The sequence below is a fragment of the Numida meleagris genome, chromosome 21, assembly GCF_002078875.1.
Source record: "Numida meleagris isolate 19003 breed g44 Domestic line chromosome 21, NumMel1.0, whole genome shotgun sequence".
Taxonomy (NCBI): Eukaryota; Metazoa; Chordata; class Aves; order Galliformes; family Numididae; genus Numida; species Numida meleagris.
Genome location: NC_034429.1, coordinates 434,713 through 459,847, shown reverse-complemented (window position 1 = coordinate 459,847; position 25,135 = coordinate 434,713). Strand labels below are relative to the sequence as shown.

The 25,135-nt window shown below is 52.4% G+C and overlaps 2 protein-coding genes across 7 annotated transcripts in view; both read left to right on the top strand.

Moving 5' to 3' along the window:
- DPYSL2 (dihydropyrimidinase like 2) overlaps positions 1–12,813 on the top strand; it is a 66,720-nt gene extending 53,907 nt beyond the window's left edge. For all 5 annotated transcript variants that reach the window (XM_021374835.1, XM_021374836.1, XM_021374837.1 and 2 more), the window contains 7 exons: positions 1,059–1,179; positions 3,796–3,952; positions 4,113–4,254; positions 4,373–4,543; positions 7,225–7,404; positions 9,159–9,324; positions 9,984–12,813. In XM_021374835.1, coding sequence (XP_021230510.1) covers positions 1,059–1,179; positions 3,796–3,952; positions 4,113–4,254; positions 4,373–4,543; positions 7,225–7,404; positions 9,159–9,324; positions 9,984–10,075 — 1,029 coding nt within the window. In that variant the 3' untranslated portion in view covers positions 10,076–12,813. The remainder of the gene's footprint in view (positions 1–1,058; positions 1,180–3,795; positions 3,953–4,112; positions 4,255–4,372; positions 4,544–7,224; positions 7,405–9,158; positions 9,325–9,983) is intronic.
- On the top strand, positions 13,023–24,809 carry PROM2 (prominin 2). Of its 2 annotated transcripts, none has more exons than XM_021374834.1 (24): positions 13,023–18,091; positions 18,299–18,348; positions 18,463–18,665; positions 18,819–18,939; positions 19,078–19,141; positions 19,219–19,308; positions 19,413–19,612; positions 19,687–19,761; positions 19,836–19,899; positions 20,473–20,632; positions 20,969–21,121; positions 21,426–21,549; positions 22,158–22,249; positions 22,338–22,422; positions 22,544–22,690; positions 22,781–22,852; positions 22,927–23,019; positions 23,104–23,157; positions 23,452–23,532; positions 23,669–23,737; positions 23,832–23,921; positions 24,049–24,155; positions 24,253–24,330; positions 24,584–24,809. In XM_021374834.1, the coding sequence occupies exons 1-23, from the start codon at positions 17,875–17,877 to the stop codon at positions 24,314–24,316; spliced, it is 2,475 nt and encodes an 824-aa protein (XP_021230509.1). In that variant the 5' UTR covers positions 13,023–17,874; the 3' UTR covers positions 24,317–24,330; positions 24,584–24,809. The 2 variants fall into 2 exon arrangements, with proteins under 2 accessions (XP_021230509.1, XP_021230508.1); XM_021374833.1 differs by having other exon boundaries at positions 24,527–24,809.

Sequence of the window (25,135 nt, the reverse complement as noted above, 5' to 3'; positions counted from 1 at the left end):
GTGGAGCTGGGCGTTGTTTTATCCGTGTTTGCAAGTGAGGAAACCGAAGCACGGGGTGGAAATGAGACGTGCGAGCGCTGCAGCGGAGGAGCAGTGAGGAGCAGTTTGCAGTGTGCCTGCAAACTGATGCCATTGCCTGGGAGCACTGGCCCATCTGACGTTGCTCCTTGCTTCTCAGGAGGGACAATCGAGCTTTTCTTTGCTCTTCCTTTCAGCCTCCCTCTTCCTGCTGCTGACTGTGGCACGCTCCAGTGGAACCTCGTGGAGCAAACAGCTTTCCTTGCAGCCTGGCCCTTTTGGGCCAGCAGTGTCCCCATTCCTGCAGCAGCACTGCCTGGGGAGGGTTGTCACCAGCCTTGGAGCGGTGACAAACCTGGGCTGTGCCCCTTTAACCCTGCTGGATTTGGGGATACTGGGTTGGGTATCCGTGTGCCAAGTTCTGCTGGGTCCTTTGTTCCATTTGTCAGCTGGACTACTTTGATTACGATATGTGACTTGGGAAGGTCCTGATTACATTCACTCTCAGAGCAGATAGCAGAGTAGTGCCCCAGCCTTGCTCAGGCTCTCCCGACAAGTATCAGAGCAGTTGATTTATGGGGTGGTTCACGCTCTGTCAGATCCCAAGCCAGATATCGTAGTGGAGGGTGCAATTTGGAAGGCTCGTTTGCAAACGTGGCTTACCAGAATATGTGGCTGCAGCATCGCTCTTCCGTGTGGGCTGGAACACGAATAGTTCTGCTGAGCTAACATTTAGTTGCTTATTTTTGCTTAGGTTAAAGGAGGGGCTCAACCATACTGACCCCAAGCACCTGGAGGGTTGCTTTAGGACTTAGCCTGCTTGCAGGGAGATTTGGAAGCAGCCTGGGAGAAAAGGCAGTAATGAGAAGGGAGTGTAGCTTGATGCCATTTTAATTATCCTGATTACACTGTACATTTTTCTGGCTCAGATTCGCAGAGGTGGAAATTCATCTCAGTCCTGCACACCCTGATTTCCCCTACAAGGAGAATGGGTTCTGCTGTCATGCGGGGTTGTTGCTAACTTTGACTTTGTTTCTCAGGTGGAGGCAGAAGCTGTGAACCGGGCAATAACCATCGCCAACCAAACCAACTGCCCTCTCTATATCACCAAGGTGATGAGCAAAAGTGCTGCTGAAGTCATTGCTCAAGCCAGGAAAAAGGGTAAGTTATTACCCTTGGATGGAAGCAACCTATTAGCTCATTCCGTGCACCTCCTTGCCAACATAAGCTTCACCCCTACGGGAGGAGTTTCTTTTTCCAGTGTTACTGTCCAGGCTCTTGTTCAAAAGGTCCCAAGCAACTGCTTCTGTCTCATCTCCTGCAGAGAAGTATTCAGGGATCATTATCAGTGCCAGAAGCTGCTTTTTCTGTTCAGCCTCTTCGCACCCATCCTACTACATCGAGCCGTGCGCCTTCGTGTTATCACAGAGCAATTCCCTGCTTAACGAATCTCCATGGAGACAGCAAGCTGTGTCCTCTCTCCAGCTCCTGTGCTATTCCCTTAGTGCTTCCTGCTGAGCTGCTTTTGGGATCAGAAGCGATGCCACGAGCCCTGATGGAGGTCTGTGACTCGTGGGCCCTGTTGGAGTCAGTTGGAGTAGCTGATGTGGTTACCAGTTCCAGCTCTTTGCTTGTGAAACAGCTGCTCCTGGTGCTGTAACTCACAGTCTGGCATCCAAGCAGGAATTGGGATTGGTAGTCTGGGGTTGGCTGGGAATCCCTGTCGCCTCTGAGGATGCTGCAGGGAGGACCCGGACCTTGGGTGCTGCTTCTCGTGGTGAGGTCTGTGAGGCAGCTGTGCTGCTGTGAGTGGTGCAGGAGCTCCTCCAGGTCCTGCCCCTGCAGCCTTGCCCCCAGGGAGCAAAGGATGCAGGGCTCAGTGAGTGCCCCATCTCCCTTCTTCTGTGACTAAACCCTTCATTTCTATTTAAAGTGGTTCTGGGTGGGTGAGTAAGCAGGAGGGGGGGGTGATTTTTCCCCTCCTTTCCTCAGAAGGGTTGTGTTTAATTGTGTGCAGTCTCAGTAAGCCTGAATAGATACACAGATGACATCACTTTCCATCTGGGTGCTTGGTGCTCGAGGAGCTAATTTCTGACTGCAGCAAACAGGCTCGTGTGCTTGTGTGTGTGTGTATTAGCTCAGAAGTGTTTTGACCCCATGATTCCTGTTCAGAGAGTTCAGAGCTGGTAAGGGGACTGATCTCCAAAGCCTCTCTCTCTCTGTTTGTGCTATGGAAGCAGCTCAAGCTGTTTTGGATAAACTTTCCTCCCCTAGCTCCATTATAGTGGAGATCACGCTGAAATGAGGAGAGGTGTTGACATGGCCAAGTGGCTGCGTGTTGCATTACCCCAAAAAAACAACTTGCTGTGTCTGTGCAGCTTCATCCTATAGGCCAGGGAAGCCGGCTTCAGATGGCGTTTTCTCCTTATAAGGAGAATTGGGGGTATAAATGGCACACCAATCTCTGCTCCTTCATTCAAATAATTCAGTTTAAATGCTGTGCAGTTACCCAGCTGGATAGCCCGGGAGGGCCACACACATCATCCTTGCCCTCCCGAGCGACAGAGGAAACATAGCTGAAGACCATCCAAAGCAAAAACAGAACAGAATTGATTTGCTAGATGGAAAAGAAGGGCTGTTATTTCAAGCCAGATGCTCCCAGTGGCATTTGTATGGAGGAGATTCCCCGCAGACTCCGTCGCTGGCAGATCTTGGAGCTCATTCTCTGCAGAACAATCCTCCCAATGTGCTGGCCCACAACAGGCCTCCCATTAATAGCCAGCGTGTGTTTTTTGCCTTGTTCTGGTTTCATAACCCTATTTGGGGCAGGCGATGTCAGGCGGCCCCTTCCTCTGCTGGTGGATCCCCTCGGATAGAATTGATCCCACTCCTTTGGTATCAGTGCGGTTCTGGAAGCAGCACGAAGCCACTTCATGCATTGTTCTGCCTCAGCTAATGCACTCTTTCCTTAGGACAGCGTGGTGCAAGGCCATATTCTTGTACACCGCACGGTGAGCTGTGTTAAGACCCTGCTGACCCATTCTTGGGCTGCCTTTCTTCCAACTTAGCCGCATCTTTTGCACGCTGTTGCGAGTACGTGGAGCGTCCGGATTCCGAAGCCAGATGGACAGGCACTTCACAGGGATTTCAGGAAGGTTTCATTTGGTGAGCAGACCCGTGGGGCTGCCAGCCTGCGCTGCTTTTGAAGTCGCAGCGTCTTGCATCTGCTTGGTGTGCAGATGTGCTGGTGTGTTCCAGCCTGCAAAGAATCGTGGCCTGGCGGATCAGCTCTTCCTTCATGTGGTTCCAGGAATGTTAATGAAGGATGCACTGGTGGTTAGTGCACTGGACAGAGAGTCAGGAGGTCTGATTTCATTTCCTAGTCCTGCCACAGATTTACCCTGAACCGCTGGGGCAATCACTCGGTTTTCCTGAGCTGCATTTAGGAGCCAGAAGCACTGATACTTCCTCTCAGTGATGTGCTTTCTCTTTAGGCACTAAGCTTTCCTAATATGAGTTTTCTCTTATCTGATCTGCGCACAAAGCTGGCTCCAATAAACTCAGCCTTGTTAGATCTTCATTGCATATGTGTTTGTAAAAATACTGCAAGCACCTTTTGCTGCTCCATACTTTTATCCATAACAGTATCTTTATTATTCACTCAGGCACTTAAAGGTTTGGAAATGTTCTTTTTCAGAAGGATGCTTTGCTCCTGGAAGCCAGGTTAGAGATGCACATGGCTCAGCAGTTACAGTGGACTGTATTCCTGTCTTACAGGCACTGTGGTGTATGGGGAGCCCATCACAGCCAGCTTGGGTACTGATGGATCTCATTATTGGAGCAAGAACTGGGCGAAGGCGGCCGCTTTTGTCACTTCCCCACCACTGAGTCCTGACCCAACCACTCCTGATTTTCTCAACTCGCTGCTGTCCTGGTGAGTAGAGCTCTTTGTGTTCATTACAAGATGTGTTTTGTCGTGAGACAGGCGATTAATAAAAATAGTAGTGGTTGTTGCCAGCTAGCAAGAGGCTGTTTTACCTTTTAGGAGTAAAGCTGTGTCAATATAAAACCCATCTGTCGTTATCTTTTCCCAGCGGAGACCTCCAAGTTACTGGCAGTGCCCACTGCACCTTCAACACTGCTCAGAAAGCTGTTGGGAAGGACAACTTTACCCTAATCCCTGAGGGAACCAACGGGACTGAGGAGAGGATGTCCATCATCTGGGACAAGGCTGTGGTATGTCACACATCATGGGCTGGTTGTATTATGGCTGGAGAAGGAGCTCTTGCGAGCCCTGGGACTGGTTTTCGTAGTGGTCCCATCGTGGTTAATGCCTCCTTCCATCTCTCCCCAGGTGACTGGCAAGATGGATGAGAACCAATTTGTTGCTGTGACCAGCACAAATGCAGCTAAAATCTTCAACCTGTACCCACGGAAGGGCCGTATCGCAGTGGGCTCTGATGCTGATTTGGTTATCTGGGATCCCGACAGCATCAAGACAATCTCTGCCAAGACTCATAACATAGTAAGGATGTTTTCTGTGATGTGATTTCAGCTGCTCGTTTTGTTCTCTCTTCCTTCAGACTGCACTGACAGGAACCAGAGCCCATGACAACTGAGGGCTTTTTTACTTTATTTATGTTTTCTAAACCTTTGCCCCAGGCCTTTTCTAATCCTACACCCAGTACAGCTCAGTTGTGCGAGTCCAAAGCTGAAATCACATGAGCACCCAGATATTCCCCTCGGAGCAAAGAGCTTCTGAGTGTTGGACGTGTGGATCTGAGCGTGCAAAAAGCTCTTTGAATCCTTTAAAATGCCAAAAGGCCGCACATCACAGTGTGTCACTGATGACCTTTTGGCTCGTTAGCAGTGGGAATGTGGACTGTGCCTTTTCCAGTGGGACTCAGTGAGGCACATCAGCTCCCAGATACCTTTTCTGGAGATTTGATCCAGGTGAATGAAAGTGAGTAGGTTTACATCGTGCACCAATCTGGCCCTGATTGCTGCAGGCTTCTGGCAGCGTTCAGGCTTTGATGCTGATGTCCTGCCCCTTGGCAGCGTTGAGAAGCAGGATTAGTGCTCCCCAAGTTGGTGAATACCCATGAGAAGGAGGAAAGTTGAGAAAAACCTATGGCAGGGACCATTAGCATGGTGGTGGGGAATGTATGTGGGGTCAGACATGATTTTCTTGATGCTCATCCCAACATTAGTTGGCACAGGGAAGCACAGGGCAGCTCCCAAACCAACCAGCCCTTCCCCTGTCTCTTCATGGTGGCACTGCCAGAGGTTTGTGGCTCACAGCTGTGTCCCAGACCTCACACCTGGCTCCTGCAGTGCAAGAGCCATCCCACCCTGTGCAAAATGGCAGCACGGTCCCAGCACAAAGAACTGGTTGGAGTCTCCCGGTGACATTTGAGCTCTGCCTCAGAGAAAGCAACCCCTGTTTGCGTTTGTTGACAACTTGTTTCACTGCTGCCGATGAACCTATGGAATGTTTCCCTGGAAAAAACTCCTTGTTCTTCTTTCCATGAATGCTTTCATTCACTCCGGAGCTGAAGGAGCAAAATTTTCTTCCACACTTGGATCCCTGGGCACATTCACAAAGAAACTTTTTTTTTTTTTTCCTTTTTAAAGGTTTGATTTGCTTTCCTGTGACTTAACTCTGTGTCAGAATTGGGCAGAGATGGCCTGGATTCATTTTACCTGTGCGTAACTTGTAGCACAGGCATCCAGACTCAGAAGTTTGGTTGCTTTTGAGGTTCTTCCAGACTCATTGCATTCAATCTGGAGAGAGAAGACTTGCTCATGTACAGAGGGAGCCCAGGTGCTGGATTCAGTGGTCTAAACCTCAGTCTGCACGTATGGGAGCTGACTGGCTCAGAGAGCTGGAAGGAGCTTGCTGGATTGGATGTTTGATGACCATTGCCATTTAATGGGTGCTGTTTTTAGGAAGTGGAGCCTTCAGAATTTCCTCACCCAAATTTCAGATATCATCTGTGGTTGTTCTCCAGCACAGTCAGGGCCGACTGCTTGTCACCTCTGGATTTTGCCATATGTCTTTGCCATATGTCTAGGCTAGGCTGAAGGACCACCAGACATAGATGATCTTTGTGGTCTTTTTCAACCTTAACAATTCCATGATTCTGTAATCTTGAAGGCACTTCTCAGAAATGGTTTTTGGTCTGAAGACTGCAGATCCCCACTGCAACTCCTGCAGTGTGCCTCACACCCTGTGAAAGAAGAAGCAATTCAGGGGAGCGATGCCCGTAGAGTCAAGGCATCCTATTTTTGATCCAGGATAAAACAAAAGCCCTTTGAAAGTCAGGCCGAGCCGTTGCCACGACACAAGGAGACATACTGATTATGTGGCATCGGATGATTGTTACATTTTTTAATGCTAGAGCAACATGCAAACATTTTCCAAGAATTCACACTGCCGTTGCCACTGTCTGGCAAGGAAACGTTAGGAGCTGGAGAAGGAGATCGTGTTGTTCTTGGAACAGCCTAACTCATAAGTTTCTAACCAGGCCTCCTCCTTTGCCACCACAACTTTTTTCATATTGGAACTGGTTCGCTGTCGGTTTAACCACCATTCTAACTAACTGTAAATCTGCAGTTGAGCCTACCCATACTTATGACACACTTCAAGGTCCAACTCTGTCATTAACTCAGTGGAAAAGGCTTGGATTCGTCTCAGAGCTGGTTGCCTGAGTAAGAGTCCCCAAATAGCATGGTTGTAGTGCATCTCCTTCCAGGACCCTTCCTGGGTGGGACATCTACCAGTGATTCCTTTAAAACTTCTCTTTTTTTTCCCCATGGTGTAATGTTTCAAATCCTATTAATTGAGGATGAGCAATCCCATTAGAGTAAAACAAGATTGTCCTGGTCCCTGACCCATCAACCGAAGCACTGGTCCAAAGTACAGTCTTTCAAAGTAACCATCATTTTTAATATGAAACTCAGATAAAACTTAATTTGGCTCTTAAATCCCATGCAGTGCAGAGAAGGTCTGTGCCAAAGTCCATTTCAACCAGGTCTGCTTGGAAGTATTCTCATTTAAAATGAATTCTGTTAGACCACAGTGTGTACAACCATTGGATTTGCTTCCAGGACTTGAGGAATTAGCATGAGTGGTGATTGCTAAGTTCATGCTGGATCCATGCTGGCATGAATGTTTGCCTCATGCTGTCTGTTTGTCTGTCCTAGTCCCTGGAGTACAATATCTTTGAAGGCATGGAGTGCCGTGGGTCTCCCCTGGTGGTTATCAGCCAGGGAAAGATCGTGCTGGAGGATGGGAATCTGCACGTAACGGAGGGATCTGGACGGTATATCCCCAGGAAACCATTCCCTGACTTCGTCTACAAGCGGATCAAAGCAAGGAGCAGGGTGAGTGCATGCAGCCATCCCACTGAAACTCCCCACTTGGAGTGGGTGGGAAGCAGAGGCTATCCCTGGCTTGCAGAAAGAGCTTCTTCTCAAGAGAAGACGTTCCCTGGATAAGAGCCATGTGTCTCTCATTCCTCTCTCATTTTTGCTCTTCACTTGAGTCATTACAGGGAAATGCGTTGATTTGAGGTGGGGTTTCCTGCAAACCTTGATCCTTTTGCTCTGTAATTCTTCTCTACCTTAAGAGACCCCCTGGGCAGAGTGAGAGCTGTCAAGGTTTGGGCTTGAGTCAGTCTGCGGATAACCCGGCGTACCAAGAGAACATCCTGATAGCATTTATGTATCAAAGCATCCAGCAACAGTTTAGACTCCTGGTCTGTTGCTAAAGATGCTCCTTTCCCTTCTGTCAGGTACAATCAGATGCTCTTGTCTGGTGACTGGTGAGTCACGGGCACAGCCTACGACTGCTTACAAGTGGGAAGCCTATTTTTAAGAGGCTAAAATTGTTGGAAAAGTGTTTGCTGTAAAATACACCCATTCAAAACAATCTGCCTTCTGGTATGCCTTTAGTTGGTAAAAAAAAAAAAACAAAAAAAAACCAGCTGATGCTGAAATCATTTCCAAATTAACTGCAGGGGATTTAAGAAGTTTATTTCCAGATAAAGTCAGGTTTCTGAGATGTTTCAGTGTCTGAAGTATTGCCCTCTCCTGGACAAAACCAGAGCTGTTTCGGTTTGCTGATGTCTACACATCCCTTGCAAATGATTTATCCTTAATTGTTCTGTTGAACAGATTACAAGTTACCAGAATTGCAAACACAAATAATTTAGCACCGGGGAGAACAGATCTGTGGTTTCTGTTGTGTTCTGGCCTCCTGCAGAAATGTGTGTTTGACCTATAAATCCAATTGGGCAGTATCTCAACTGGAATAATTACATTTAACTCAGTCTAAAGCTCTGAAGCTGGAGAAGTGAAGCTGGCTTGACTTCTGTTCGTGCAGCCCTGCTCTGTGGCAGCATGGTTTTCCTTCTGGGGTAGGAGGAATAAGTTTCATTTGAGAGTTGTCAGAGCCTTTAATAAAGGAACAGGTTGGCTGCGATCATGAAAGGAAAGGGGAAAAGGAAGGGGAAGGGGGAAAGGAAGGGGGAGAGGAAGGGGAAGGGGGAAAAGAAAGGGAAAAGGAAGGGGGAGAGGAAGGGGGAAAAGAAAGGGAAAAGGAAGGGGGAAAGGAAAGGGAAGAGGAAGGGGGAAAGGAAGGAGAAGAGGAAGGGGGAGAAAGGGAAAAGGAACTGGGAAAGGAAAGGAGAAGAGGAAGGGGGAGAAAGGGAAAAGGAAATGGGAAAGGATAGGGAAAAGGAAGGGGGAGAGGAAAGGGAAAGGGGAGAGAAAAGGGGAGGGGAAAGGGGAAGGGAAAAGGAACTGGGAAAGGAAAGGGAAAAGGAAAGGGTAAAGGTAAAGGTAGGGGAAGAGGAAGGGGGAAGGGAAAAGGAACTGAGAAAGGAAAGGGAAAAGGAAGGGGAGATAAAGAGAAAAGGAAGGGGATAAAGGAAGGGGGAAAGGAAAGGGAAGAGGCAGAGGCAAAGGGAAGGGAAAAGGAAGGAGGAAAGGGAAGGGAGATGGTGTTTGCTTTCAAATCCTCTTACTGGAGATGAAGCTCGAAATGTGCGTCTTTGGCCTAGCAACATCTGGCCAGTTGTTTAGGGCCGTTCTGAAGGCTGCCTGACCCTGAAGCTCCCTGCTGCTGTGTGTTGCAGCTGGCTGAGCTGCGGGGCGTCCCTCGAGGCCTCTACGATGGGCCCGTCTGCGAAGTGTCGGTGACGCCGAAGACCGTCACTCCCGCATCTTCGGCTAAGACATCTCCTGCCAAACAGCAAGCCCCACCCGTGAGGAACCTGCACCAGTCTGGCTTTAGCTTGTCCGGTATGTATTCTTGTATAGGAGCTCTCGTAGAGTCCTGTTTGTTTTCATGCCGTGGCTTGAATGCTGTGTTTCCTATGGCTCAGTCCTCAGCTGGGTGTTTTGAGCTGGGCTCATTGCACCAACGCCAGCTGCCAGCTGAGAGCAGCTGTGGGTCTGGCATGCAGCAGGTGGATTCCTCAGTGCAATGAGGGTGGAATAGTTTGGACAGGACGTGAGTGTTTTAACAGGGTCGGGACAACTGGACTAAGAAAAGAGGTTGAGTGTTACAGGGCAAGAGGCTCAGCAACAAGAAGAGCTGGAAACAGTGAAGGGCTTGCGAAGGGGAAAGCATTTAGCCAGTTCTCATCTGCATAGGGCTGGGTGCCTGTGTTCAGTGCGGAGGTGTTAATGCAGAGCAGATTTCAGCAAAATTAAGGCATGGGAAACCAATGCACGTTGCTCATAGAAATCATAGAATGGTTTGAAATGGAAGGGACCTGGAATGGCCATCTGGTCCAACTGCCCTGCGGAGAACAGGGACACCCACAGCTCCACCAGGTGCTCAGAGCCCCATCCAGCCTGACCTTGGGTGCCTGCAGGGACCGGGGCAACCTGTTCCAGACCCGTTCCATCTCGCACAGCCTTCCCAATGAACCCAGCATCCTTTCTGTCTCCCGCAGGCGCACAGATCGACGACAACATCCCACGCCGCACGACCCAGCGCATCGTGGCACCGCCGGGCGGACGTGCCAACATCACCAGCTTGGGCTAAGGACCGACCCCTTCTGCGCCCGCTTAGCGGACCAGGGGAGGGGACGGGGGCACCTGGAAACCCTTTTTGATTCTTTTAGAGCCTGTGACGGTTACTGCGGGCCATGGGGGGGGGGGCTGAAGTAAGGCGCCTCTTTCGGTCCCCTCAGATTCCCTCCTCATCTTCACCAACCCCCCTCTCACTTCCCCGTCAGCCCCTTACATGTTTAAAGAAAAGAAACCAACCCTGTTTTGACGCCTCTGACACGCAAAAGTAAATGTAAAGAGGATGTTTGAGATGCGTGGCCTATGTCCCATTCAGCATCTTTCTTTTAATAAAGGAAGGATAAAGTGAATTTCCCAGGAGCTGCCTTTAAGACACAGACAAAAAGAAATAAGAATAAATAAATTCTAAGTGTAAAAAAGAAAATAGCTTTTTTTTTTTTTTTTTTTCCCAACCTCAAGCAGAAGAGTAGTTCAAGGGTTACAAACTGGATGTTCTTTAGGGTTCTGCGTTCCAGCAGCATAGCAAGGCGAGCACGGAGGGGCACGAACCCCAGCCTGTCACCATTCCCCACCACCAACTCTGAGGCCACTGAGTAACTGCTGCCGAGAGAAACAGGACCCAGCACTAGGAACTGACAGAGCACATCGCACCCTGCCATCGGGTGAGCTAGACTTGTTGGGAGACTTTTGTTCTGTTTGGTTGTTTTTTTTTTTTCTTTTTTTTTTTTTTTTCCTTCTCGATTCTGCTGCAAATTAGGTCCTTGAGGATTTTTTTCCTTTTTTTTTTTTTTAAATGGTTGTGTGTATTTTTAATATGTTCGTATCGTTGTGTTTACAAAGCCTTATCTCAGAACTGGGCATCTCCCAGTTCTCCTCGCTCCTTCCCAAGCCTCATTCAAGTCACCAACCCCCGCCGGTGTCACTGCCCCCCTGGTACTTCGAGTGCTCCTAGGATGCATCATTCCAGCCAATACTTTCCACTTAGCTGCAATAGGAGGTTGCAGTGCAGGTTCATAAGCTATGATCTTCGCTTCAGTATATTAGGTCTTGATCTGGTGCAAACAGCAAGGCTGGACATCAGCTGCAGAGCTGGGCAGAGCCTCTTGAGGAGCTCTTAGCAGTTGGTTTGTTTAATTTCCCACAGGTGGCAGTCAGTAAGCAGAGGGCCACAGGCTATACTTTGCCTGAAAGATTTCTGTAGCAGCCACGTCCCCTTTCCTGGCCATCAATGAGCGGTTATTTAAAGCTTTGAGAGCTTATCTTTAGCTCTCATTGGAAGGCTGCTCTGTTGGGTGCATGCCTGAGCAGCTGTGGCAATTCCAGTTAACGTCCAGATGCCCAGCTGTTGTAACTGGGAGCCTCCAAGCAGCTCGATGGGCCAACAGCAGCTGAGAATCTGTTGTACATATGCAGATTTCACAGTCGATCATTCCTTCAGGGATCTGCTTTTGTGCAAATATTCTTGAGAGGGCCCTGCCCCAACTCGTGTGTCTGCCTCAGGTTTGAGAAACCAGAGGGTAAGAGTGATCCTCGGATGAATTCAGGATCTGGGCATTTAAACCCAGGTCTTGAAGCTCTTTCAGCCCTAGTATTGGAGGCTGGTGTTTTCAGGTTTTCAGGACATGGAGAATCAGTCTGCACCGTTAGAGTCCCACTTACACTTCGCTGGAGGGCTTGGTGGTCCCAAGGGCTTGGTCTGTCTCTTAGCACAGAGAGCTTTTCTACCCACAGTTAACACAGCATTACCTCCACTGTCTGTACGCCTGGCACTTGGCTCTATCTTCTGCTTTCTCTTCTGTTTGTCCTTCACCACGTGCATCGACCTCGTTTTTCCGTATCTGTGAGCATTTTCTTAGGTGGTGTTTACAGGTTCTCTTAATGAAAGACTCTCTATATGAAGGCTTTTAAGAAGCAACTACCAAATTTGTCGTGATGCAGTTATCAACGCTGGGATTGTCAAAGGATCTGGGAGCGATGTAGGTACCCAAACCCTCCCAGCACAATTCCCATAGGCCCCTTTAAGCATCCTAGTTAAGACATTGCCATACTCATCCATGCCTTTTGTATCTAGGTTTAACTCTTGGGTGGTTAGTTTTGCATAAGAGTTTGCACTTTGTTTGTTAAGTAATCTGTGAGGGTAATATATATTGCAGCTATTTCCAGTTATTTTTCACCTGTATGTTAAAACCCATCTAACCAAGTTGGGGAGAAAAAGAAAGAAATTCGGATCCGTTTCAATCCTACAAAACACTTGCGGCTCTTCAGTATTCACTTAAATCTTCCTTTTTTTTTTCTTTCCCTTCACTGACTCGTGATGACTTTTGAATTCTAATTTGTTCTTCGAAAGGATAAAAGAAAAAAAAAATCACAAAAAAATAAGATTTTTTGCAGGCTGTGTAAGCATGTTTCTTCCTGTGAGAGCTCGTCCGCTTTGTGTCTGTTTACTGAATGTCCTATGTAAATGCTTAAAGAAAAAAAAAAAAAGACGATGACTTAATTAATTAATTAACCGCAGTGACTTGAAGCTCTAAAAATAAAATAATAATAATAATTAAAAAAGTAGGATTTAATACTAGCTGGATTTAACCCTTGGATTTGTGATTGTGAACCATGAGTGGAGGAGCTGTAAGTGCTAAAGCTGATCATGTGTGTAGACAAAGAGAAGTGCTGATATTTGACCATTGTCTCAATGGCAAAAAAAAAAAAGAAAAAAATCAACAAAAAAACACCCAACCCCACGTCTTGTGTTTTATTCCTGAAGAACTCTGTGTTATATTACCATGGGAACTCCTAATAAAGACAAAATGTTGTTGTTTCACTAGGTGCATCTGTGTCTCGAGGCGGTATGTGTTTGTGTAACTGCACACCTTGGCTGGTGCCTTTGACAAGAGCCTGGGCTCTGAGATCACTGTGATGTCTCAGTCCTGAGTAGGAGGGAGATAGACTGTAGCAGAAGATAAGGTTCCTTGGAAGGTGATAGTAAAGAGGCCAGCTGTGTGATTTCCTAAACAACTGGCATAGTCCTCAGCCCTCCCATGAGTTTCTACTTGAACCTTCATCACGGTGATGGAGGAGGAGGGAGAAGCAGCCTTCAGTGGAAGCCACACACAGATAACTGAATGGGGCTGGCTGGAAGAACACCAGCGAAGCTTCCAGTGGTAGTGGTCAGGTTGTGTCCAAGAGATGTGATGGAGATGGCACTGGACATGGATGGAGGTGGGATTTGGCCAATTTTTGCCCAATTCATGGTGAAGGTCACCCATCCACCGGTGTGGAGCAACTTTGGGTTAGCATTTCACGAGAGCCACTAAGCAACAGTCACCTACTAATAAAACACTTTGGTTGGTGTGGGATTCCTGTCTCTTATCAATGAGATGTGGTTATTTTGCTTAGCTATCAGCACACATGCAGTGAAATGGCATAGTTCAGGTTTGGTGGGTAGCTGCATGATATGTTAGCTTATCACAGCGATAGACTCAGCCTGAAGCACTGCTGTTTGGTTGACACGCATATGTGGGCCTTCCATTTGGTTTTGTTCTATCATTGTTTCTTCCCTGAGACTCTGAATTGGAAGGAAGAAACGTCTCCTCCAGGAAATCAGTTCCAGGGACTCAGCGAACCTGTGATGGAGCAGCACTGGGTGGGGAGGGGAAGTCAACAGAAGCGGATAGAACCTGAGGTCAGGAAGAAGAAAGCAACAGCCTGATCTTAATGCACTGAGGAACAGAGCAGCCAGAAATCACAGGAGGATGTTCAGGTTGGTGGGGCCGTGCTGCTGCAGAAGAGCACAGGAATAGCTGTGTGTTGTCAGCTCGCTAATCCAGGTAATGCTTTATGCTGGCAGTGCTGAGATCCTGCTCACAGCTCATTAGGTGTGCACTAATTTGGTTCCCTGCAAGCCTGCCATTAACTGCTCTGTGGCCATGCACATAAACCCAAATATAGGTCTAATCTGAGCTTAGAATTGGTACAGAATTAGTGGCTAAAAGCAGAACAAAGGAAGTAGAAGTAGCACAGGATTTCTAAAAACAAAGCTACCCTGACCCAGGGTTATTTCGTATCTATCTTCAAAAGTAGATGTGCAGAACAGGGCTGATGCTCTCTGACCCAGCAAGTTCTGCAGCAGGCAAGGTTAATCTGCACTGTTTTGCATTTTGTGATGGATAAAACCAGTGTTCCTGCAGCTTAAGGCCTTCCACCCCAGGAAGAGCATATCCTGTGGGGTGCCATGGTGTGCGCTGCGAAGGCCTCTGGGGCAAACTGGGAAGGCCCTACAGTACACTGAGCTCTACAAGTGCTCTTGGGCACCTAATAGTACACTTGGGGTGCCCTGTGAGGCCTCTGGGGCACCTGGGGAAGCCCCTGGGGCACCCTGGAGCACACATTTGAGCCCTGTGGGTACCCTTGGGCACCCAAGAGTGCAGGCCGGGGCCTGGGGAGGCCTCTGGGGTGCCTGTAGCACACCAGTGAGCCCTCTGAGTGCTGCAGGGCACCCAGGAGTAGAATGGGGACCTTGGGCGGCCTCAAGGGCACGCAGGAGTATCAGTGGAGTTTCCTCAGTGTGCCTGAGATGCTTCCATGTGCGTCTGAGAGGCCTCCCAAGGCCCCTTGTGTGCTCTCGGGTGTCTGAGAGTACCAGCAGAGACCCGCAGGGGATCTGAGGCCTCCCCTGGTGCCCAAGGGGCCCACCAGTTCCCCACTGTGTGCTATCGGGTGCACCCAGGGGTACCCACAGAGCTCCTCGGTGTGCTCTAGGGCACCCAAGAGGACTACTAAGGCCCCCCCAATGTACTCTGAGGTGCCCAAGGTTACCCGCTGAGCTCCAGGGCACTCGAGATGCTTCTCTGAGCTACCTAGAGTCCTCCCTTCTCCACTCTGTGGAATCTCATGCACCCGAGGGTACCCACAGTGCTCCTCTATGTCCTCCAAACCGCCCTTGAGGCCTCTCGGGGCCACCCTTGTGTGCTCTTGGGCACCCAAAGGTACCCGCAGAGCTCCTTGCTGTGCTCCAAGTCCCCCCCACAAGTCTTCCCCAGGTGCCTGAGAAGTCCCCCATTTCATCTGAGCCAAACGTCAGCACTCATCTGCGTTCTTTCCGTTGCTGTAGGAGGCTGCTGGTGTGCTGTAGACAGCACTAGGAGGCTCTAGGCAGATTTTGGCTTCACTGGGAGCGTGCTTGGGGTCTCTAAGCAGAACTGGGGAGCACTGGGAGGTTGTTGAAGGGCTACAGACAGCACTGGTGGAATACTAGGAGGACAATGGGGGGTCTAAACAGTACTGAGATGCCACTGGGAGAGCCCTGGGCGACACTAGGCTGTGATTGAGAAGTTGTAGGCAGGACTAGGGACCATTGGGGAGCAAGAAAGCCCTGGTGGGGGGATCTAGACAACAGTGGGAGGTATTGGCTTTGTATTACAAGGTTCTAGGCAGCTTTGGAGGATACTGGGAGGCACTGAGATGCTGTAGGCAGTACTGGGGTTGCACTGGAAGTGTACTAGGGTGTTCTAGATAGCATTAAGGGGCACTGGAAGAGCACTGAGGAGCTACTGACAGTACCGGGGGGTACTGGGATTGCACTGGAGTGCTCTAGGCAGTATTGGGAGCACTGGGATTGTGCCATGAGGTTCTAGACAGCCCTGAGGGATACTGGGAGGGCACTGGGATGTTATTGAAGTGCTGCAGACAGCACTAGGGGGCACTGGAGAGCTTCGGACAACATTTTGGACGCTGGAGGGCTCTATGCAGTGCTGGAAGATGCTAGGAAGGATCTGGGCATCTCTAGGTACCATTGGGAGACAGATTATTGAGGGGCTGCAAATGGCACTGGGGGGGACTCCAAACAATGCTCGGGACGCTGGGTTTGCAGTGTGAGGTTCTGGACAATGCTGGGAGGCACTGGGAGGTTATTGAGGGACTGCAGACAGCACCAGGGGGCACTGGAGAGCTTTGGACAGCACTTGGGGGGGCTCTAGGCAGCGCTGGGGGCACTGGGAAGGGTATGGGGGCTCTGTGAAGTTATAGAGGGGCTGCAGACCGTGCTGAGGAGCTCTAGACAGTACTGGGGGCCATGGGATTGCACTGTGGGGTTGTAGATGGCCCTGGGGGGACAGTTGAAGAGCCCTGGGGGCCCATAGGTGACTCAGGGATGGGAAATCATTTTTTTGAACAGGAAATCATCGTGGGAACGGGAAAGTGTTGGTGGTGGGCTTCTGCCCTCCATTCCTGGGCCACAGGACAGGCTCCAGCCCCAAACCCTCTGGGCCAAGGTGCTGCAGGGCCGACACCTAGAGCAGAAGATGCCCCACAGCGACCTGGGCAGGCACATGCTGGAGCCCATCCAGACCCCCGTGCCCATCTCTGGGGCAGTACAGTGCAACAAACACATTGATGTCCTGGGAGCTGCCACTGCCAGCCCCATCCCTTCCCCTGCAAAAACCACCTCTCCCCCAAAAAACCTTTGTTGGGATGCAGAATTTTTGGGATGGAAAAGCAAGAAGTATTTGGATAATGAGTGGTTGCTGGGATAGGAAATCACTGGGATGGGATTATTATTATTTTTTTTTTCTTCTTTATTTTCATTTCTCTTACATAGCGCTTTATTGGGGTTTATCACAGCCCACTCCCGCTTCCCATGCCTGCCCCATGAATTGGGGCAGGGATGGCCATCGTGGAATGGAGCAGATGGATGGAGGGCTCCTGTTTTGCTGTGGGCAGCCATGGGAGATGCGGGGAGCACTGGGAGGAGCCGTTCCCACGGCACAGGGAAGCGGGGGTGGCTAGAGCTGCTTTGCAGTCATATAGACGTATATAGATGCCTTGCATATAATTGCTCTCCCGACTCCATGCTTTTCTGGTCCTGGGAGTTTTGTCCCAGGACAGGATTCACCCAAGCCTGTAGGTCCAGGGCAGGATTTTCCAGTCCAGTGCATCTCATTCCCAGGAGGGTTATAAAGGGGAACTGTAAGAAAGAGGGGGATAGACTTTAGCAGAGTCTGTTGTCAGAGGACAAGGGGAAATGGTTTCTAACTCAAAGAGGAGAGATTTAGGCTGGATATAAGGAAGAAATTATTTACAACAAGGTTGGTGAGGAACTGAAACATGGTGCCCAGAGGGATGGTGGATGCCCCATCCCTGGAGACATCCAAGGTCAGACTGGATGGGGCTCTGAGCACTTAATCGAGTTGTGGATGTCTCTGTTCATTGCAGTAAGTTGGACCAGAAGATCTTTAAGAGCCCCTTCCAACTCAAACCATTTTACAATTCTATGTAGAGCAGTGTCCCATCCCCCAATCTGCTCCAGAAAGTTGCTGTGACCATCCCCTACTGGGGGAAAAGTACTTTTTTCGCGAGGGGGAACAAAACTGCTTTGTACTCTCCCCCAAGGGGGAAGCTCCCTCCCTTCCTGCCATCCTTATCACTAGTGCTCAGCTCCTGCTACGGAGCAGGACGTGGCCATGGGGCAGCTGGGGACAGGTCCCGTCCAAGCCCAGCCAGGGGGGGATGCTCTTTGCAGGGTGAGGAGGGATCTCTGCTGCCTGCAGGGCTGAGCCTGCCGAGGGACGCAATGCTTGCAAAACAGCCCTGGGATGGCTTGGGAAGGTTTGAGCGGCTCATCACCCCGCCTTGCACAGCCCGGCCAAGCCCAGACGCCCCAGGGAGCCCGGGGGAGCAGCAACGCAGCGTCTGGGCTGGCGGCAGCCAACCTGTCAGGCAGGTTTCCTTACAGCAGCCAACGAAGCCACCAGGGCCGGGCATGCCCCTCCGTGCGCTTGCAGGCTGACGGGGCCGCCCGGCTCTTTCCTCACCGCCGAAGCCATGCGGGCGGCCGGGCTGCTCCTCGCTTGGGTGCTGCTGCGTCCTGCTGGCACCCAGCAATGTCACCCTGGCAGCCCCGCTGGTGTCCTCCGCTTCACCGACACCCACGCTGAAATCCGAGTGCCGGCGCTGCACCGCGTGCCCAGCTCCCTTGACCCCCTCTATGGCCTCGTCCGACACTACCTGGACCTCATCCAGCAGAACCCCCTACCCACAGGTGAGTCCCCAGATGGAACGGCACCATTACCACCATGGGTGCTCCTGCCCCTTGGAGGCCTCTGCAACACCTGGGAGTGGTTGGTGGGGTGGAAGCTGCTTTGTCCCATCACGGAGGGGGACACTGCCCAGGGAGGGATAGGGGTGCACCAAGTGGGACGTGGGAGCTGCCCTTGAGGCATTCACCATCACCATGGTTTGTTTGCAGAGCTTCTCAGGGCAGCCCTGAACGACCCCAGCTCAGTGCGGACATCACAGGTGAGCAGGGACGTGGGGACGTGGAAGCCACGGTGGTGGCACCTAACCGAGAATTGGGAACGTATGAAAGCAAACAGATGGAGCGCCCCAAAACCACTCTCTGCCATCACACAGGTTGTGCAGTACGAGCTGGGCTATGTCATTTGTGCCGCGGTGGCTCTGCTCTTCACTGTGGCTGTGCCAGTGGCAGGGCTGTGCTTCTGCTATTGCCGGAGCCGGCGGCGGTGCGGGGGCCGCCTGCGTGCCCACCGGCGCTCCCTGGCCTGCAGGCGCCGCTGCCTCCTCATCTGCCTCTCCATCACCTCCATCATCATCCTGTGAGTGTCCCGCAGTGCCTCACCCCGAGGGGAGCAATGCCGATGGGGTTGGGGATGGGGACGGAGATAGGGATAGGGTTGGGGATGGGGATGAGGATGGAGGTGAGGATGCTCTGTGGGACCTTCCCATCACCTCCTGCTTGTCCCTGGCAGGACCAGTGCCATCTGTGCCTTGGTCACCAACCAGCGAGTGAAGGAGCAGATGGAGCCGGGGCTCGGTGCCGTGCCGGCCACATTGCGCACGCTGCGGCAGCACATTGCCAACGTCCCCCAGGTGGGTGCTGGAGCAACTCTGCTATGCCAAGGCAGAGCAGCATGGGAGGCGAGTGAGATGGATGCATTTTTAATGCAACACAGGGCTTCCTCTGCTCCCTGAGGATGCCCCTGCACACCAGCTCCTCTCTCTCTGCAGGGTGTGCAGATGGTGGTGGACCAGTTTGAAGTGCCCCGGCATCAGATAATCTCTGACCTGGGGGGTAAGCACTGCGCAGGCCCCTGGTGTGCCCCACTCTGGGGTGGAACAAGGGGCTGACGGTCTCGTGGTGCCTTGCAGGGGTGAGCCGCAGCGTGGGGTTCTCCATCCACACACAGCTGAAGGCGATGACCTACGCGGCACTGGCGGACCTGCAGGACAGGGCAGGAGGTACGACCGAGCTTGGTTAACCCGGGGCTGCTCCCAAAGCCTTGCTTGTGGACAGGGGTGGCCAAGTGGAGCAGCGAGAACTAGCCCCAGGCTTTCTCTTTAAGACCTACAGACCTCGCTGCACCATTTACAGATTCTCAACAAGACGGTCCGAGCGCTGACAGCAGCACGGGCTGAGCTGGAGCCAGTGCTGGAGGAGCGGCGGCAGCGTGTGGTCGCGCTCCTGGATGATCCGCGCTGCACCTCTTGTGCCAGCGTGCTGGGCAGGGCGCAGAGCCTGCAGCTGGGTGCTGACTACAGCAAGGTGGGACGGGGTGCTGGTCCCCCCCCACCCCTCCGACATTCCCGAGGCTCATGGGATGCTTTTTCCACCCCAAGGTGCCTTCGGTGGAGAAGGTGTTGAAGACGTTGGCTGGTCTGCCCCGGAGTGACTTTGCAGAGATGATTCGGCAGGTGGGTGGAGCGGGGTGGTCCTGCACCCATGGTAGCCCCATCTGTGCCACTCACGCTCCCTCTTTTCCTCACAGGGCAATGGTACATTCAATTCTATCCCGGAGCTGGCTGTGGAGAGGATGGCGCAAGTGATCCAGGGTGAGCAGAACCCCCATGGGGAGGGAGGGATGCCCTCTGTGGGGCAAATCGTGATTCAGAGATGGGATGGGACACAGGGACCCCCTCCAGTATAATCTTAGAATCGTAGAACCATTAAGGTTGGAAGAGACCTCTAAGATCATCTAGTCCAACCCCAGCCTACCCCACCATGCCCACTGACCATATCCCTCAGGACCACATCTCCACAGTTCTTGAACACCTCTTGGGATGATGACTCCACTACCTCCCTGGGCAGCCTGTGCCAGTGCCTGGCCACTCTTTCTGAGAAGAAATTGTTCATAATATCCAACCTGAACCTCTGCTAGTGCAACTTGAGGCCATCATCTTTCGTCCTATCGCTGTTACCTGGGAGCTGAGGCCAATCCCACCCTTGCTACAACCTCCTTTCAAGGAGTTGTAGGGAGCCTTTCCCCTGAGCCTTCTCTTCTGCAGACTGAACAGTCCCAGTTCCCTCAGCCACTCCCCATAAGACTTGTGCTCCAGACCCTTCACAGCTCCTCTGCCCTTCTCTGGACGTTCTCCAGGGCCTCATTGTCTCTCTTCATCTTGCAGAGCTGCGGGAGGAGATGGCCCGAGTGTCAGAGAAGGTGCAGACCATAGCTGATGGCTTCCCCCTCCCTGACTACACCCGGCACATCAACGAGGCCCTGCTGAAGGCAGAGGACAGGAGTCAGCCTTTCCTCCGGGAGGTGGAGCGCTTCGAGTGGTACAGGTGATGCAAATGGGTGCAGGGGGTGCAAAGGAGGTGGGTGCTGACCCTCTCCAAGCCCCATCTGGAACTGTATCTCGAGGTCGTGTCCTGCTGCAACTTAGAATCATAGATTCCTTGAAGTTGGAAAAGACCACTAAGATCATCCAGGCCAACTGTCAACCCATCCCCACCATGCCCATAGAATCATTGAATCCTTGAGGTTGGAAAAGACCACTAAAATCATCCAGGCCAACCGTCAACCCATCCCCACCATGCCCATAGAATCATAGAATCATTCAAGTTGGAAAAGACCACTAAGATCATCCAGTCCAACCACCAACCCATTACTTCCCCCAGGTGGGTTGCAGGCACGACGCTGTGCTCCATCGTCCTCCTCATTGTCGCCTGCAATGGGGCAGGGATGGCTCTGGGGACGTACGGACTCTCCAAGAGGGAGGACCCGAGTGACTATGAGTGCCGAGGAGAAGCCGGTGCCAAGTTTCTCATGATGTAAGCATTACTCCCAGGGGTCCTGGGGGCCTGTGACCACCTCGTGCCACCCTCCAAAAAAAAAAAAAAAATAACAGAGGGGCAAAAGCAAAGGCAGGAACCGGGAGCTGGCTGAACTGAAAGGCTTTTGTAGATACCACCTACGCCGGAGGGTTTGGGAGAAGCTGCTCCTCCCTGGGAGCCAGCAGCTCCCGCGCCCAGCCAGCATGCCCAGGCGCAGGAGGGAGCCGCGGGGCCAGGCAGGTCACCGCAAGCCCGCTCAGGTCTGCAAAGCTGCCATCGGCACCTCCTCTCCCTCTTTCAGCGGCGTGGGCCTGGGTTTCCTGTTCTCCTGGCTCCTCATCCTGATGGTTTTCACCACCTTCTTGGTTGGGGGCAACATCCAGACGTTGGTTTGCAGGAATTGGGTCAACCAGGAGATTTACAAGGTGGGTGGGCATCTGTCCGTTGCTTCATATGTCTCTGCATGCTTTCGCCAAGACGCCCACAAATGCCCTGTCTCCTCCTCCTCCTGAGCCCTGCTCAGAATCATGGAATCATTAAGGTTGGAAACGACCTCTAAGATCATCTACTTCAGCTGTCCACATACCACCAATATTGCCCACTAAACCACGTCCCTCAGTGCCACATCTCCATGGTTCTTGAGCACCTCCAGGGACAGTGAATGGGCAGCCTGTGCCAGTGCCTGACCACTCTTCCAGAGAAGTTTTTCCTGATATCCAACCTGAAAGCCCCATCCTAGACCGAAAAATTAAGATTACAGTTGGATCACTGGATTTGCAGTGGGAAATTGGCTTTGCACTGGCTCGTTTTCTTCGTGTGACAGTGCTCCCACCTGTATCCCCATCCCCTGGGTTTTTGGAGGTGCTGGGCTGGCTCTGAAGTGCTCATGATTGAAGATGCAACACATGCAGGATGAGCTCCAGATGGGATGGGGTACCCCAGAACACACCTGTGAGGGCAGATCACCCCCAAAATCACACCTGGGAATGCCTGTGTCTGACCCTGCCCCTCTCTTTCTGACTGTTTTGCTCAGTTTATTGACACCCCTGGGAACCTGCCTCCATCCATGAACCTTACCCAGCAGCTCAACCTCAGGAGGGACTCCAACCTCACTGCTGCATACCGGTGAGTGCTGGCAGGAGCCCACCCCTGCCCTGAATCAGTGGGAGGAGTGCTAATTGGGGGTGATACTGATTGCCCCTTCACAATGCAGGGAATGCAAGAGTGGCGCGGGGCTGTGGGAGGTGCTGCAGCTGGAGAAGTCCTATGACCTGGATGAGCACCTCAAAAGCCCCAAGGTGAGGGCTGCCTTCAAGCAGAGCTTCTGGAAGCAGTGCAGGGATGCAAGAGCTTTACTGGGGTTACTGGGATGGAGGTGCCAGGCCCCGGGTCTGTAGCATCCCTATCTCACCCCCGCAGTACACGGCCAACTTCCAAAAACGCCTGGGCGACTTCACGGCACGGCTGGGCGACGTGCGGCTGCTCCGCAGCGAGGGCAGGAACGACCTGGAGACCTTTGCCCGCAGCGGCGTGGATGAGGTGGACTATGGGCGCTTCCAGGAGGAGGTGAGGGGATGCTCCCTGAGACCCAGTTCCCATCACAGTGGACTTTCCAGGGCTGGATTTCAAGCAGCCGATGACTCTGTTTCCCTCTAGATGAAGATCCCCATTGTGCAGACCAGCATCCCCGCCCTGGCTCGGAGCCTGGAGGGGCTGCAGAAGATGCAGGTGAGTGGCATGGCAGAGAGCAGCAGCTGCCTGCGTGCCCATGGGGCTGTCCTCACCCTGCTGTCCCCCTGCAGAGGAATGGCACGGTGGCAGGACGGCTGGCTGCTGAGGCCAGGGCTCTGTGGCAGATGCAGAACTCCACGGTGCAAACTCAGGAGGCGTTGGTGGTGAGTTCATACCTAAAGGCAGCTCGTGTCCCCGTGGAGGGGAGAACAGGGATTTTGCAGTTTTCTCACCTCCCTGTCCTACAGGTGAAGCTGGGGGAAAGCGTCCGGTTCCTTTCACGCTTGGCACCGCACCTGCAGGTACTTCCTTCAGCACCAAAAACACACGTGGGGCCCTAGGTGTACAGCATCCCAAAAGTGAGTTATAGGGTGATGGAGACCCAGGAATGATGCCATCCTAAGAGCATCAGTCCCATCCTTGGCAGAGGTGCTAAACCTGTGTTTAATCGAGCCTGCACCCTGCCAGGAGGGTTCTTTCTCTCTGCCCTGCAGCAGTCAGACCCAATTAGAGACTTCATCCTGGGGCACCCATTCCACCAGGCCCAGTGCTGCTCAGTGCTCTGAGGGTTCTCTGTACTCCCTGCACTTCTCTAGGAGCGAGTGAAGACCACACTGGCCACCATTGCCTCAGTGGAAGCCCGGCTGCCTGTACAAGCCCAGCAGATCCTCCGACAGGTGAGCCAGGGGGGAAAAGTACCCCACAGCCAGAGAAAAAAAGCAGTAAAGGAGCACTGGAATAGAGGAAGGGGCAACTGGAGCCTCGAGCCCTCTTTCCAAGCCCAGCCTTCATGCTGCCTTCTTTCCACCCCAGGAGATAGGCTGCTTCACGAGGAAGGAGCTGCGCTACTTCGCTCAGTACCTGCACTGGGTCGGACAGACGGTGAGTGCTCACCTTTGTCAGGGTGGAGGCAGCGAGCCGCGTCCTCCCGAGCTGGGTGGGATTTTAAGCTTGGCCTCCTCACTTCTTGTTCCAGTTGAGGGAGGATGTGGCTTCATGCCAGCCTCTCGCCACAGCCCTTGACAACGGGAGGGTGATCCTGTGCGACCGCATTGCTGACCCCTGGGTAAGGACCCCATTGCTGCACCCCACACCAGGGCCAGCAACCACAAGACTCCCCAGGCCCCTCTGGACCCTTGGTTCTGCCTCTCCCTGTGCAGCATAGCAGGGACCCATGTGCTCTCTCCTTGCAGAACGCCTTCTGGTTCAGCCTGGGGTGCTGCACCTTCTTCCTCATCCCCAACATCATCTTTGCCATCAGGCTCACCAAGCATTTCCGCCCCATCCGCAACCGGCTCATGTAAGAAGCAAGCACGGGGCAGGCAAGCTCTAATGCAGAGTGGGCAGATGTGTGCCCCTCCTTGGCTATCTGGTGTTTTCTCCTTCTCCCTCCACAGCTCTACAGGGTCAGAGGAGACCTGTCCCTTCCACATCCCTCGTGTCACAGCGCTGAAGCTCTAGGCCAGGCTCTGCAGGTATGGTGGAGGCTGAGACCTGGGGTGCTTGCTGCATGCCCTATGCTCCTGCCTATCAAACTAATGTCCAAGCATTGTAGGGCTTCCTCCTCCTCAGCATCCTTCCCAGGCATGAGGCACAACCAAGTGTTGTAGGGCTCCATGTCTCTCCAGCAACCCAACATGCATGGGATCTGCACATCTTTCTTGACTACAGGGACACCCGTGTCCATGCACTGTAGGGCTCCAGGTCCTTGCCACATCTCTTCCTCAGTGTCTGAGCACCAATGGGGACCCCCCTGGAGCCTGGCTGACCGGGGACCTCAGGCAGTGTCCCTGCAGCTCCCGCTGACCGCTGGCTCACCCGCTGCACACGCAGACCCCGCTGCGACGCGTGCCTGGCTCCCTCTTGCCCACCGCAGCCCTCCTGCAGCAGCACCTTGCAACGCTTCTCCACTCCCAGGATGGAGCACATTAAACCTTCCTGAGCCAAACCCACCACTGCCTGTTTATTTTTGTGATTTTGCCGGGAAACATTCAGGCCTGGGGGCTGCAGCATCTCAGGGGAGCATACCCAGCTCTCAGTCCCCTCTGCCCCGAGGCCACTTTGGAGGATGCCTCAAATTCACAAGGATCAGGGATGGAGGGGGGCAGGGCCTTCCCCATGCAATGGGAGCAAGGCCGCAGCTCTTGAGACCCTCAACACCCTGGGTCTTGGGACCTTGAACACCCTGGGTCTTGGGACCTTGAACACCCTGGGTCTTGGGACCTTGAACACCCTGGGTCTTGGGATTCTGAACACCCTGGGTCTTGGGACCTTGAACAC